Source organism: Oryx dammah, unplaced genomic scaffold (assembly GCF_014754425.2).
Source record: "Oryx dammah isolate SB20612 unplaced genomic scaffold, SCBI_Odam_1.1 HiC_scaffold_3, whole genome shotgun sequence".
NCBI classification, from domain to species: Eukaryota; Metazoa; Chordata; class Mammalia; order Artiodactyla; family Bovidae; genus Oryx; species Oryx dammah.
The window spans coordinates 23,792,184-23,807,205 of record NW_024070187.1 but is presented as its reverse complement, the minus strand read 5'-3'; the positions used below and the strand labels follow the sequence as shown (position 1 = coordinate 23,807,205).

The window sequence follows — 15,022 nt, the reverse complement described above, 5'->3', positions numbered from 1 at the left end:
TACCACTTTCTATATTCTCATCAAAACAGAACCTTCATGAAAGATAAGGGACTGATTCCTTTAAATTATCAGTGTCATATCAACACATTGCCCTTTGACACAGCAAAGGTCACTTTGGCCTACTTCCAACCAAATGAAATACAGTTAATTTTTTCCCTCAATTTAAAGAAAACAATTATTACATGATGATTTCTTCTGTCTGCATTGGTCTGATAATTTCAATATTTTCTATATGAAGTGCATAAGTAAGCTACTAGCCAATGAGATTTTTACCTCAACAAACATTTGCTTATTTTAATAGAAGCTAAGCAAAATTAAAAATATGTTTTTCCTAGAAGAATTTAGACTTTATTTTGATACCCAAGCTACATATATATGAAACAGGTATAAGGTTACATCAAGGTGCTGTATAAAAATGTTGCTGGAGCTTCCCAGGTGGCTCAGTGGTAAAGAATCCACCTGCCAATGCAGGAGACACAGGTTCAATCCTTGGTCCAAGAAGATCCCACATGCCATGGAGTAGCTAAGCCCGTGTGCCACAGCTACTGAGCCCGTGCTCTAGAACCTGGGAGTCACAACTACTGTGGCCTGTGTACCCTAGCTCCTGTGTTCCGCAACTGAAGAGTAGCCCCCGCTCTCCACAGCTAGAGAAAAGCCCGCACAGCAATGAAGGCCTGTGCAGCCTTCATTAAAATAGTGAAATAAATCAATAACATTATTTTTTAGTGGTGCTATATAATTAATACTGTGTTTAGTTTCTTGTATGCCAGTTCAGGGAAATCAAAGTAAGGTTATGTCTCTATGTGTCTGGGATAAACGGAATCCTTCTCCTGGTGGAACAGATTTCAAGAGGAATCAGATAATTTTGCATGAGAAGGAAAGAAAAAAAATGTTTCACGGCAGAAAAAGAAGTTAAGATATTCGAAAAGAGGGGGAACGTCAATAGTGCCAAGTAAAAAAGAGACTATACAATATAAGGCCTGAAATGGAGCATTGAGGATATTACACACTTAAAAGAATCTTTGGGGAGAGGAAAACAGGGAAATTTCATCTTAAATGAAAGCATTAGAACTAGTGGGAACTCTTAAAAAAAAGGATTTGAAGTTTAAAGTATTTTTTTCTATTAAGGCTAAAAAAATACTATGGCGAACACAAAAGGTTTGAGAATGCTTATCTTTCGTAGGTGGAATGAATTTGGGAGCTAAGAAGAAAAGCTCATCTCTGACAGGAAAAAACATGCAGATAAGTGGGCGAGAGCTCTGCCCCACAGAGGAATCTCCTCAGGTGGCCAGCCGTCTGTGAGTAGGGAGGGAGCGCCAGGCCTGGCAGGCTCCGGCGTGGACAGGTGTCTCAGCCACCTGGCCCCTCTGGGGAGGACAGGACGGCAGCATTGCACTTGTGAGTTTCTTAAACAGAAAACAATCATATCTGCAAAACGGACCCGCAGATCCAAGGTGCTTTGGCTGACAAACGGATGGAAGCTCCCAAGGCAAATTTTCTCCATTCATCCAGGTGTCAGGTTTGAAATTATGGGAGTTTGCAGGTATTTTTCCTTCACAAAACAACTGTGATTCTTTAAAGATCAGGCTTCATAATTGTGGACTCTATTATAAGGGGATTTTTATATGCTGTACCAGGTTTGAGGTGTGTCAGCTCTTTGAGGTATAAAAAGGCAAAGGTTATACTTTAATATTTATAAGAATGGGAGTATTCAGGGAAAGAAGTGACCTGACCATATTCCTGGGCTCTAAGACAACTGTCCCGAGATCCCTCCTGCCGTGCTCTGCTCTGACTCCAGAGAAGAACTGTGATTCTGTGATTCGGAAATCATCCAGGGAAACCTGATGCTCAGGCTTCACACGCAGGTTCTGGTCACCTCCACCAAACTTTACAAGCAAGTCTCTTGGGCTTGTCTAAGGAAGGGGAAAAACCACAGACCCCCTCAGTCCTGGGAGGAACAGCGCTTCTCTGTCCCCGCTCTGGGCTCCACTCAGGGGCAGCGATCACCATGGAGATCAAGGTCCCACTCTCTCTCTACTGGCACCCCCAGCTTTCCTCTGAGCTTAGACTGTCACCACTTGAAATCCTGGGTCCTTGATACAGGCCCTCCTGGCATTTCCTCAGGAACAGGGAAGGTCTCGCTAGATATTCTCCTCCAGCAGGTGACATTCGTTCAGAAGAGTGACTTACAAGAAGTGGGAAGTAGAAGGACACAGAGACTTTGCCGTTGTGACATCAGCTAACGATGTCACTGCGTGAGCCACTTCACCTCTTTGGGTCTTGGTTTCCTCTCTATGAAAAGTGTCTGCTGAATAGAGTTTCTTCAGCTACAAAATTGTATTACTTTTAAGATTAAATTACAATGCAAATATCCATTATAGCAAATAATAAAATATAAGTTGCATTTCTACATACCAAGAAGGAGGCTTGTACTTCAGCAGTTATATACAAAGGCTTCATGGAGTTATCAACTCATCACCTGGGAGAAATCTAAGTCCCCAAATGATTTCTGTATTACAAGGGCCAAAATGACTACCTCTATATGCAATCTGAAAATGTTACCTGGTCAAAATATGTTTCCCTTCAGGTGTTAGTCTACCTGGAAATAGAGAAAATGTGAAAGACAAAATTTGAAATAGATATTTGGATTACTTTGTGTTAGAATGTTCTTTTTTAACATAGAAGAGCAAATGATGAAATATTTTACATAGGTAAAACTAATACTGATATGAATGAATAGAACTCATATACAATAAGCTATACAACTTCTCAACAGTGTGTATGTGTAGGTCTGGGTATGTGTCTACTTTCGATTAGTGACAGCTGAGTTTGTCAAAAGTCTACAGTATTGCATTTGAAGCTAGAAAATGATATTTGCCTGAATTTGAAATGTCATATTTATTATTTCATTAACTCTTACTTTTGTCTTCTCTAAATGTAAAGAAAAACTCTCTAGCTGATTTTAAATGCTTTTTAATTTGTATCTGTTGAGAGATGGTAATTTCAGTTATAACATAATCGAAAATAAGAGGACAAAAGTTTATTTCTATCTTCAGAAAAATCAAAGCTGTTTGATTTTTCAAAGACGATCTTTTCTTGCCCTAAAAAGAATGATTGGAATAGAAAAACAACTTTAAATAATAGACATTCCAAGAACTAAGCATGTGTAATAATAATTGCTTTCATATCACTTGATTTTAACAATTTCATAGAACAGTAGAGACACTACTATTATCTCCATTTTATAGATGAAGAAATCGAGGTCTGACTGTGACTGGTCAAGACTCAGAGTAGAAGGTGTTAGAGCCTAGTTTATATTTAGATATTCTACTCCCACCTTTCATGTTCTTTTCCTCTACTTTGGCTAGTCTTAGAACTGCAATGTTATGTTTGTGGTTGCAAACTTAGCACACATACATGGGGTTGCAAAGAGTCAGACACACGCATGCTAATATTTAGCAGCATTCTGGTTTCTCAGCTGAGTGAGTGAGTGAAGTCGCTCAATCGTGTCCGACTCTTTGCGACCCCATGGACTGTAGCCCACCAGGCTCTCCCATCCATGGGATTCTCCAGGCAAGAATACTGGGGTGGGTTGCCATTTCCTTCTCCAGGGGATCTTCCCAACCCAGGGATCGAACCCAGGTCTCCCGCATTGCAGGCAGACGCTTTAACCTCTGAGCTACCAGGGAAGCACTGGTAGATAGTTTTCTCAACTAGTAGGTGCCATTTATTATCTTATTGGGAAGGCAGTTCGCAATTTTCATGTAAATGAAGGATTTACTTTCACAATATTGGAGGACCACTACTTTGTGGACCGTGGTGTATCAATAAGAGTATAATCTTGTTCATTTGACTAATGGCTTTCTATAGGATTACAAGCTGAGCCAGAATTTGATACCTTGTCTTATTCATTTCCTGCAAATAGTGAAGGACAGTCTTTAAACACTCCTGACTTACTTTTAATCAGAAACAAATAAGCAAAGACTTAACAGAGCAGGAGATTTACAGCCCTTTGTTTCCAATATGTACCGGTTCCAAGTGCTAAAACAAAAGCATATCTTTCCTTCTGTGAATCTGCTTCTCCACAGTTTTCCACACTGGAGATGGAAAAACTGCTCAGTTTGCTCCGATGGAACCACATACCCAGTAGATACCCATCATGTATTCATATAAGAACAGAGAGGTCATGGTGTCTACTTTCTTGTTTTGGAGACTAGCTTTCTAGCTTTTATATGGTATATTTTTCCAAATTAAAAATATTTTGAACACTCCTTCAGGATGCCATCAAAAGAGTCCCTTGTGGCGGGCTAATTAAATCTAACACATTTAAAAATAACTCTGCATGTTGTGGGACAGATGCACCCTTTGGAAAGAGAGAGCACTTATAAGAACACTGCAACAGATTTTTGTTATTTAATAGTGGGCAACAGACACGTTTACAGAATATGTTTTCAAAGCTTGGTTGGGAAGTATCTGCTTTGCTGACAATGGAAGAAATTAGGACATCCATACTTAAAAAGAAGGAGAGCAAGAAGTATATGTTCTTATTTCTCAATTGACTCACATTCGCCTTATTATTTAAAAGTGGTACCCTTTTGTATAATATCATTAAAATTTAACAAGAAGAATGAACCTCTCCAAATTCCTTTCCCAAATGCCAAGATGAAGACTGGGATGGAAAAGTTTTTCTATCTTATTTGGGCTTGCCAGGTGATACCAGTAGTAAGGAACCCACCTGCCAATGCAAGAGACATAAGAGAGGTGGGTTCGATCTCTGGGTTGAGAAGGTCCCCTGGAGGAGGAAATGGCAACCCACTCCAGTATTCTTGCCTGGAGAATCCCTTGGACAGAGAAGCCTGGCAGGCTATGTGTCCATAGGGTCGCAAAGAGTCAGACACAACTGAAGCGACTTAGCACAGGAACAAATATTCACCTGACTACTTGTAACAAGTGATTTTGGAAATTCAGAAGGATTCCCAAAACTGAAAGAACTGTAAGGAGAACTTAATTGCTCTTCCCAAGAAAGCAGAAATGATTTGTTCTTTTTAATTCTCGAGGGTAAGAGAGCAGAAGATGTAGAGGAAGAGAAGAGAGAATAGGCCAAGAAAGAAGGTGAAGCATCTAAAACCTTTTAAGAATGGAAGTATTTAAAACTTATCCTTAACTTTGCACCTCTCTGTTGTAAAGCCCCCCTCTGCATAGTCACCTATGCATGCAGCATGCAGGCGTGCATTCCCCATGAAGTCTGCAAATATCCAGCAAGACTCTAGTTAAGCGGATCTTTCTGGGCATGCAGGAAAGCATGGGGAATTATATTTTGGTTGTTGCCAGTACAAAGATGAAGAAAATGTCACAAGCAACCAAATAGAGTACAAGATTCAACGGATGCAGGAAGGTGGAAATAAAGATGAACATGAAAACTTAATCTTTTCTCCACCAAGTATTTGAGGAAATGGGCAATGGACTTTTTCCCAGAGCAGCAAGTAAGTCTTTAGTCTGAGCATGTTTTTATATTAAAGGTGGATATATCCAGGAGCCATCTTTGTTATATAAAATTATTCTTATTTTATTAAGTGCTGTTTACTAGACTCAGAATCAGATTTGCTGAGTCACAATTATGTGTTTATGGCAGAAGATATTGTAAATTTGTTCTATAGTAAATCAATCCAGAATTGGCTATAAATTGTTTGCTTCCCAAATATGGCAGGATGGATAATCAGAACGAATAGACTTTGGAGCTATAGAGCAAGCGCTTCAATGCAGCAGTGATAATTATTTAGATTTGAGATATCACCAGTATTAAGTGTTTTCTAAGCACAAAAGTTACCATTAGATTCAGTTGAATTTATTGTAAACTGATTTTTTTCCAGTTTTAAAGATGAATTCATGCCAGAACAATTAAATTTTACTTTCCTAACAGCAATATTAATAAAAGAAAACCAATAGATGTATTGTTGCATTATTATAAATATATAGTTTCTTTTATCCAACATGCTTAAGAAATATAGTGCTCTGTATAACTAAACTTTTTTTATTAGTTTAGAATTATTATGTGAAATATACTAGAAAAAACAATTTTCAAACAATTCTAATAGATAACATTTATCTGTGTATCTCCTGCTACTCGTACTTGACAATAGGTGCTTATTAGCTGTTTTTTATATGCTAAATTTAAGTTTTACCTGACTAGCCAGAATCTTCAGACTATTATAATTAATTTATCTCTTTAAATAGATTCCCATTAGCTAAAACAGAAAGTAAAACTTGGGTTGTATTTATATTGAACATATGATCTACTATTGAAACTTCATATTGAAATAAAATTTCTGGGTTTAAATTTATTGGGAAATCATTATTCCTTTATGCTTTATTACTATTTATAAACATGCCTCTGCTTTTTTGTGTGAATTCAACAGTGTTGAATTTGTGGTTCATAAACTGCGATTTATGAGTTTTTTCTAATGTAGGGTCACTTTAAAATCTGGGAAAAATCTGTGGGGCATTTTCTCTGCTCTTGGCTTTTTTATTATTTCCAGTGAGACTTCTGTAACGTTGGGAAGTATGACACCTCTTATTCTCATGGGTGATAAAGGCTGAAGTGAAATGTGTTTGCTAAATTCAGAAGAGTCACTTACCAACTATCAAAGTATCTTCAAACCTCTTGTCCATTTTAGCAGGTTTCTAGTGAGAAAAAGAAACTGACAAAAGGAAATGCCGTATTTGGCTGTAGCAGTCTCCTAAGTTTTTTTTTTTTTTTTTTTAATTTTATTTATTTATTTATTTATTTATTGGCAAAGAGCATGTGCCCCTTCTATCTTTTATTTTTTTTTATTTTTTTAAAAAATTTATTTATTTATTTTTAATTTTTACTTTACAATTCTGTATTGGTTTTGGCATAGATTGGCATGAATCCACCACAGGTGTACATGTTTTTGAATTTCCTTTTTTTAATTTTATTTTTAATTTATTTATTTATTTTACTTTACAATTCTCTAAGTTTTAATCTCTTGGAAAGCGTGTCCAAAATTTCATTCACTCCTGTACCACCTTTATGAGCTTATTCATATTCTTTATCTACTATTACTTCTTTACTCTTTTTCTTTAAAATCAAATCATTTAAAACTTAACTATAAAAATAAATAGTATGGCAAAAGTCATATTCCATAAAGATTCCATTGGCTATGATGTTTCTATGCTTGAGTCCTGCTCTCCTTATATTGAAAAGTGAAATTTATGAATGTTACAAGACAGTAAAGACATAACACCAAACAAACACCTAGATAACTATAAGTATCATAGAGATTTGAGTTAATGTTGTCAATCAATTCCGCTGATGCCTAAAATTATCTCAAGTACCTGGAAATACTGCTCTAGGTGAAAGTTTTTAAAAGCCACTAGCTAAGTCTTAAATTATTTTGAATGTACTAAATTTTAGCTTTTCCATATGACAGAAAGTCAACCTTGACTCCATTTTTATCCTTCTTTTTTTTTTTTTCACCTCATGCCATCATGTATTATTCCCATCTTTCTTTAAGAATCAAGATCAAAAGAGCCCAAAGCTCATTACTGATAATATAGGTATAAACGAAGGACTGAATAGGTGATCAACAATTCATTAACGTCCTGAAAGCCTATGTGGAGAAAATGCTGTACAGGTGATCCTTAAACAATGAGGGGGTTAGGGGTCCTGATCCCTTGTTTGGTCCTATAAATTACTGTCTGCACATAATTTATAGTCTTCCCTCCTGATCTGAAGTTCCTCCTTAACCTCTGTATTTGAGATTCTGCATCCACCAGTTCAACTGAACTCCAGTTGTGTGGGACTATGCAAGGGTGCGTGCTAAGTTGCTTCATTTGTATCTAACTCTTCATTTGTATCTAAACCTATAGCGCGCCAGGCTCCATGGGATTCTTCAGGGAAGAATACTGGAGTGGGTTGCCATGCCCTCTTCCAAGTAATCTTCCCAACCCAAGGATCGAACCCACATCTCTTAAGTCTCCTCCTGCACTAGCAGGCAGATTCTTTACCACTAGCGCCACATGAGAAGCCTTGTAGGACTATTGTATTTATTATTTTAAAAAATCCACATATAAGTGAACCTGCATAATTCAAACCTTTGTTGTTTAAAGATCAACTGTATATAAAAAAGGAGCCATACAGCCTATCATAATCAAAATCAGGGTTTTATTTATTTATTTATTTATTTAATTTTATTTTTACTTTATTTTACTTTACAATACTGTATTGGTTTTGCCATACATTGACATGAATCCACCACGGGTGTATACAAGCTCCCAATCCTGAATCCCCCTCCCACCTCCCACCCCATATCATCTCTCTGGATCATCCCCATGCACCAGCCCCAAGCATCCTGTATCCTGTATCGAACATAGACTGGCACTTCGTTTCTTACATGATAGTATACATGTTTCAAAGCCATTCCAGTGTGTTGAGCTACATTTTTAAGATCTTGGATAATAGGAAATATACACTGAAAAATAACTAGATAAATTATTATTCATTTATAGGACAAAGTTTAGTAGGAATAAATATAAAGTGAACAACAAAACAACAAAAGCAAAAAATGTACAAATTTAGTAAAACAGTACAGAATAAATACATCAAGAAAAGGTGTAAAGGCAAAGGAAATCTCAAGCAAGAAGTGAATAATTAGTATGATATTTTATCTTAAAATTATACTTGCAAATAAAACTGTATGGTGAGATCATTATATACAACTACGTAGTAACTATCGTTATTTTGCTTAAGAGTGGTTAGATTCTTATTACAACATGAATTCAATTTCCATCTCTGCAGTCTAAACAATTAGGAGCAAAATTATCAAAGAACAGAAACTAACGTGAGTAGAGAGGTAAACTGAATTCCTGGAGGAGAAGAGAAAGGAGTTGGAATGATACACTGTTTAATCTGAGGAAACAATATCTGAAACTAACTTAATCTTTTTCAAATTTATTTCTTTAATATCATTTGTCTCTTTAACTTAATTTCCCATATGCGAATGAAAGTTAAAAGAATTTCACCTTAAAATTTCACTTTTTTGTTTCTCTAGATGAAAAAAAAAATCAGTAATTTTTTTACTAATATTCAGTTAGTAAAATGCAGTTCATTAATAAATGAATTTTCATATAAGTACCTCAGGAAACACAATGATAACTATAAACCAAATTAATTAGTAAAATATATCTGCCATGAAAAAACATGATAACTTCCATAATTACAATGCATAACTTTTTAATTATCTATGTTGGAAGAATAGAAAAAACTATATATTTATAATATTTACTACTATTATTTTTGTTAGTAGTAATATAGTATTGTAAAATGGTAATAAAGCATCATTTTATCTGTACCATTTATTCAATGGTAAATTAAAGCTCTGACTTAATGAATTTAATTCATTAAGGCATATCATAAATATATGTCCAGGCATATAATCCTAAACATGTTTTGGCTTTATGAAGCAAGTAAATAATGAATCATATAAATAAATTCAGCCAATATTAATCAAACATTTACTGTGGATGTAACTTAAGAGAAAAGAATATACCTTGCTAATTGGGAAAAATTCACTTGATACAGGGTGTTCATTCTGTTCATGTAAATATCAATTAAATTTATGTCAAAAGCTTGAATGTATTACAAATTTTATTGGATAACACTTGAATTAGCTATTCATTGCTGTGCAACAAATTATTCCTAAGCACAACTCTTAAACAACAATTATTTACTGTCTTCACAGTTTCTGCCATCAGCTCAAGGCTTGACGGATCTGGAAGATCCATTTACATGGTGGCTCACTCTCCTTGCTGACGACCTGGTGCTGGCTGTCAGTGGAAGGTCAGGTTTTCTCTACTGGGAATTTCTGCCTGACTGTTCCCACAACATAACATGATGGCTGGCTTCTCCCTGAGAGAGCAATCTGAGAGACCTTGGCAGAAGTCATCCGTCTTTTACTTCCTTGTCCTGCAAATTACACAACATTGCCACTGACTTCCAAGAGCCACACAATTCAATCTTCAGTAAGTGTGAGAATGGGCCATCCAAGTACTTGAATAGAAGAGGGAAGGATTATTGGAGGCCATCATGGAGGCTGGCTACCAAACTACTCAAAATTTGCTGGATTACTTTCAAGTACAAAGATGCCTAGGGGCTTCCCCAGTGATGCAGGGGTAAAGAATCTGCCTACAACGCAGGAGACACCAGTTTGATTCCTGGGTCAGGAAGATCCCATGGAGAAGGAAATGGCAACTCACTCCAGTATTCTTGCCTGGGAAATCCCATGCACAGAAAAGCCTGGTGGGCTCCCAAAGAGTCAGACACGACTTAGTGACTAAACAACAACAAACAACAACAAAACTCTTAAGTATTTAAAATTCTATTTATAAATTGAAAATAACATCTATCATTTTGCCTGCCTTTTAGGGTTTTATAGAATTAACGTATATAAAAAGTACTTTGTAAAATCTTAATTAATAAGCAAATATGGCATTATTGTTGTTAAATTATATAGTCAGATGTGGTACCATGCTGAAATGATTTTATAGAAAACAAAGCACATGGCTTTGCTCATAAGTACTTTTAATAAATGTTTTATCAGTTTTTAAAAATGGTTAAATTTTTTAAAGTACTTCTCTTACACTGAATTAGATGGATACAAGAGAAAGTTCAATTTGAATGAAATTAAGTTCTAAAGAGGATTAAACATTGTTTCATCTCATGACAGCCTGTTTGAATCACCGAGAAGCATATACAGCAAGCTTCAATCTAGATTTCAGAAGCACAGGTCTAGCCTCACAAAGAGGACCAGGGGAGACCAGAGATTTTGAGGTGCACTGACATGTGGGTCAAGTCAGCCTTCAGTCTAGTGGGGTAGATTTACAAATCAACTCATATTAAATTAAATATGATGAATGCCTCTGACTACTAAATAGTGGGTTGGCCAAAAATTCCTCCAGGGTTTTCTGTAAGATATCATAGGAAAAACCCAAATGAGTTTTTTGGCCAACCCAATAATTCCAGGTAGATACATTTTACAAAAAGCTACTTCAATGCAAGAGGACAAACCTGAGCAAAGGCAAGTCTTGCTTGGAAGGCTCTGACCCTAAATAAGTAAAGGTGAATGACAACCTGCACTAAGAGTGTAACAGAATGAGACCAAGAGGAAATCAATAACAGCTAAATTAGAACTGCAAGTATCCAGTATCTTCCCTATTCATAAAGGGATGTGTTCCAGAGTTTCAGGGGAAATGGAGAACCCACAAATAGTGTATGATTAATGACAACAGAGATTTATTTGCTAAAACAAGGTTGTGCTTGTCACAAAATGCTTCAAAAGGTTGCTGACATTTCTCTCCATAGCTTTTTTCTTGGTATTTCTTAAGGTTTTCTTTCTTTCTTTTTTCTCACTTAAGAATCTCTTTAATGAACAGTAAAAGTTATTAATTATTATTTAAATACACATCTTTTTATCATTATTTGTGACAAAATGAGAAGTATTCATAAAACTCTTCAGCAGAATACCAAGGAAAATGGTGTCTTGAGGAAAAGCACTTATGCAATTTGAGTTACAAACTGAACTTTATGTTTTTTTCTACAGATCACCATTTTTACTTGAAAGAATGACTTACAAAGGATAGTCTTTCATTTATTTATTTAAATTAAAATATAATTAATTTACAATGTTGTATTAATTTCAATGGGTTTCCCTTGTGGCTCAGCTGGTAAAGAATCTGCCTGCAATGCGGAAGACTTGGGTTCTATCCCTGGGTTGGGAAAATTCCCTAGAGAAGGGAAAGGCTACCCACTCCAGTATTCTGGCCTGGAAAATTCCAAGGAGTCGCAAAGACTCAGACACAACTGAGTGACTTTCAGTTCAATTCAATTAGTTTCAAGTGTACAGCAAAGTGATTCAAATATATATGTGTATATATATATATATATAAACACACACATAATAGCTGCCTTTATTTTTCTAATTACTGATTTTTATTTTTCTTATTTTACTGCACAAGCTAGCATATTTAGTACAACATTCATAAAAGTAGCATTGCTGAACAAGATTGTTTCATTCTCATTCTCAAAGGGAAAGCTAACATTTCTCCCTTACGCATGGTAATTGTAGTTTTTGAAGCTACCATATCAGATTGAGAAAATCCCCTACAGTCTTGTTTCCTAAATTTTTTTTAAATAAACAATGAATATTAAATTCTTAAAAGTGCTTTTCCTGCACATGTTCAGATGATCATATTTTTTTTACACACTATCATTGCAGTAAATTATGTTGCTTGATGTCCTAGTATTAAACCAATTTCATATTGTTAATAAAATCCCAAATTAGGGACAGTTAAGGACTCTTTTAAATATTTTACTGGATTTTAAAATATTTTTTTTTAAATAATGAAACTGGTACAGTATTCCTCTCCTATAATATTCCTAGCAGGTTTTGATGTCAGCCGTATACTTGCAAAAAATCATGGGCCTTCAATATTTTTATCAAGGGTAGGAATTTTATGTTCATCAAATAAGTTGTAAAAATGGGATGGGAAATAAAATAAAGTAGCGTTTTAATCACATTCTATGATTTGTGGTTTCTAAATTCTTTAAATTATATTCTAAGTTTTATGCTTTCTGAACACTACGAAACATGGATAGTAATCAGCATTAGGTTAATTATTTACAGCATATAGTAATAAAAGCATTATTCCTTACTGAAAAATTTAAAAATGATGACCGGAATGTCTTTAAAATTCTGAGGCTGAATTGGCAAGTCTAGTTAGTTGTAGAAAATTGTCCCAGAAGAAATCCATTGAACAGCCATACACACAGTGATAACTTTGCACATCTAGCACTTAGATGAAATCCTACAGGTTCAGGAAATAAGTGAAGGGATTAACCTGGTGCCCATAGGAGTTTGGCAGAGCAGTAGACGAGAGGCTCAGGGTGTAAGCACATGTAGGTATGTAGGAATGAGACCATCTTCCAACTTAAAGGAGGCACTTGTGACTCTGGTTTAGCCAAATGCTGCTGTGAGGAAATGTGAGACCCAGAGTTGCCAAAAGAGCTGAAAATAAGACTTTCTCTTTCTTTCTTTGTTGTTTTGTAAAACTTGTTGATTTTTAAACAGTATCCTGTAGTCACAAAACGGACTTCCCAAGTGGCGCTAGTGGTAGAGAACACAGACATAAGAGAAGCGGGTTCGCTCCCTGGGTTGGGAAGATCCCCTGAAGGAGGGAATGGCAACCCACTCCAGTATTCTTGCTTTCCATGAACAGAGGAGCCTGGCGGGCTACAGTCCATAATGTCACAAAGATTCGGACATGACTGAAGCAATTTAGCACACGTGCATGCAGCCAAACAACACGTCTGCTTGTTGGATATTAGACGTTTCTAGTTTGTGAAACTCTGGAGCAGAGGCTGTTGATGTCTTCCTATCCTGATTATAAAGTAACAGCATGATAATGACCAGTTTACAGATTTCAGTTTGTCGTTTTCTAATGCTAGAATTTTTCCTGTAAGATTAGGCCAGATTCATAACCTCACAGCTTCTCCATTTCTCCTCATGCTCCAATGCTAGTCATTTCATCCTCCCTACTATCTCAAACTCCTCTGGCTCTATGGATTATCAAACACATCCTGACCCCACTTGAAACTTCGATAGGATTACTGTATCTGTTTCTGTAATCAAACCATTATTCAAGGAGGCTAATTTTCTTGAGCAGCCTATTCAGCAGAGGCTCATAGTCTCTTGGTGTCAATGAAAAAGAAGGGAAATGAATAGTAGAATCAAAAGCAATAAGATCTTACAATGAATTGAGAGTTAAGAGTATCTCCTTTTAAAGAGATGATCCAAAAAAGCTGAAATTTGAGTCTATGTGACTAGGGAGATCTCAATGTTTCCACTAATATTTGTCTTGGCCAAGTCAAATTTCCTGTTATCCTAAAGTAGCATAAGCAAAAAAAAAAAAAAAAGTAGATTACGCTGAATTAAAACCAAAATTTTCCCTGAAGGCACTACAGCCTAGCACTTTTCTGAAAGATAAACACTTTTGGTTATCCTGCTGGTAAGCGACAGTGAAAAGAGTTCAGATGACTAGTCACAAACTTGAATCTACTCCAGGATTTCCCAGAGTGTATGTCAATGTATGAATGTGCCAAAATTATCTGCAGTTAATTACTGGAAACATATTTTTTCTGGGTGTTACTGAAAGGGGGTGGCCTGGATATCACTGGGAGTGAGCATTAGGAAAAAAATATTTTAATAGATACTTTAGGTGATTCTTATGAGTAATAAACATTGAGGTTTGAGTCACAAAGTGCATGCCCTTAGGCTTTTCTCCTCTGATAATGAGCACAAATAATACCAGCTTTGTCCAATCCCCTGGATAATGGTAAAGATTAAATGAGATATTTGATCAGTGAAAATGTTTTGAAAAATTCAGCATTTAAAAGAAGCAATGATGGATGAATGAGGACGTGGAAAGAGATATAATGATAAGAAAGAACTACAAAGTCTCAGGTCTTAAGAGTCGCTAGAGGGCCTATGGGAGAAGTTCTTCCCAAATCATTAAGAGTATTTAGAATGTCTCTGCATCTCTCCATCAACCTTCCCCCCCTTCTCATTTTTTTGTAAACTCATTTTTATTGGAGTATAGTTGTTTTGCAATGTTGTTTTAGTTTCTACTGTACAGCAAAGTGAATCAGCTATACATATACATACTAGTTCAGTTCAGACACTCAGTCGTGTCAGACTCTTTGCAACCCCATGGACTGCAGCATGCCAGGCTTCCCTGTCCATCATCATCTCCCAGAGTTTACTCAAATTCATGTCCATTGAGTCAGTGATGTCATCCAACCATCTCATCCTCTCATCCACTTCTCCTCCTGCCTTCAATCTTTCCTAGCATCAGGGTCTTTTCAAATGAGTCAACTCTTCACATCAGGTGGCCAAAGTATTGGAGCTTCAGCTTCAGCTTTAGTCCTTCCAATGAATATTCAGGACTG

General features: G+C 36.1%; 1 protein-coding gene across 1 annotated transcript in view; it reads right to left on the bottom strand.

Annotated features, from left to right (window-relative positions):
* Window positions 1-15,022, bottom strand: part of EMCN (endomucin) — a 156,265-nt gene that overhangs the window by 91,696 nt on the left and 49,547 nt on the right. Inside the window, exons 4-5 of the mRNA XM_040238381.1 lie at window positions 2,191-2,327; window positions 1,142-1,221 (exon numbers count right to left, since the gene is read on the bottom strand). Coding sequence (XP_040094315.1) covers window positions 1,142-1,221; window positions 2,191-2,327 — 217 coding nt within the window. The remainder of the gene's footprint in view (window positions 1-1,141; window positions 1,222-2,190; window positions 2,328-15,022) is intronic.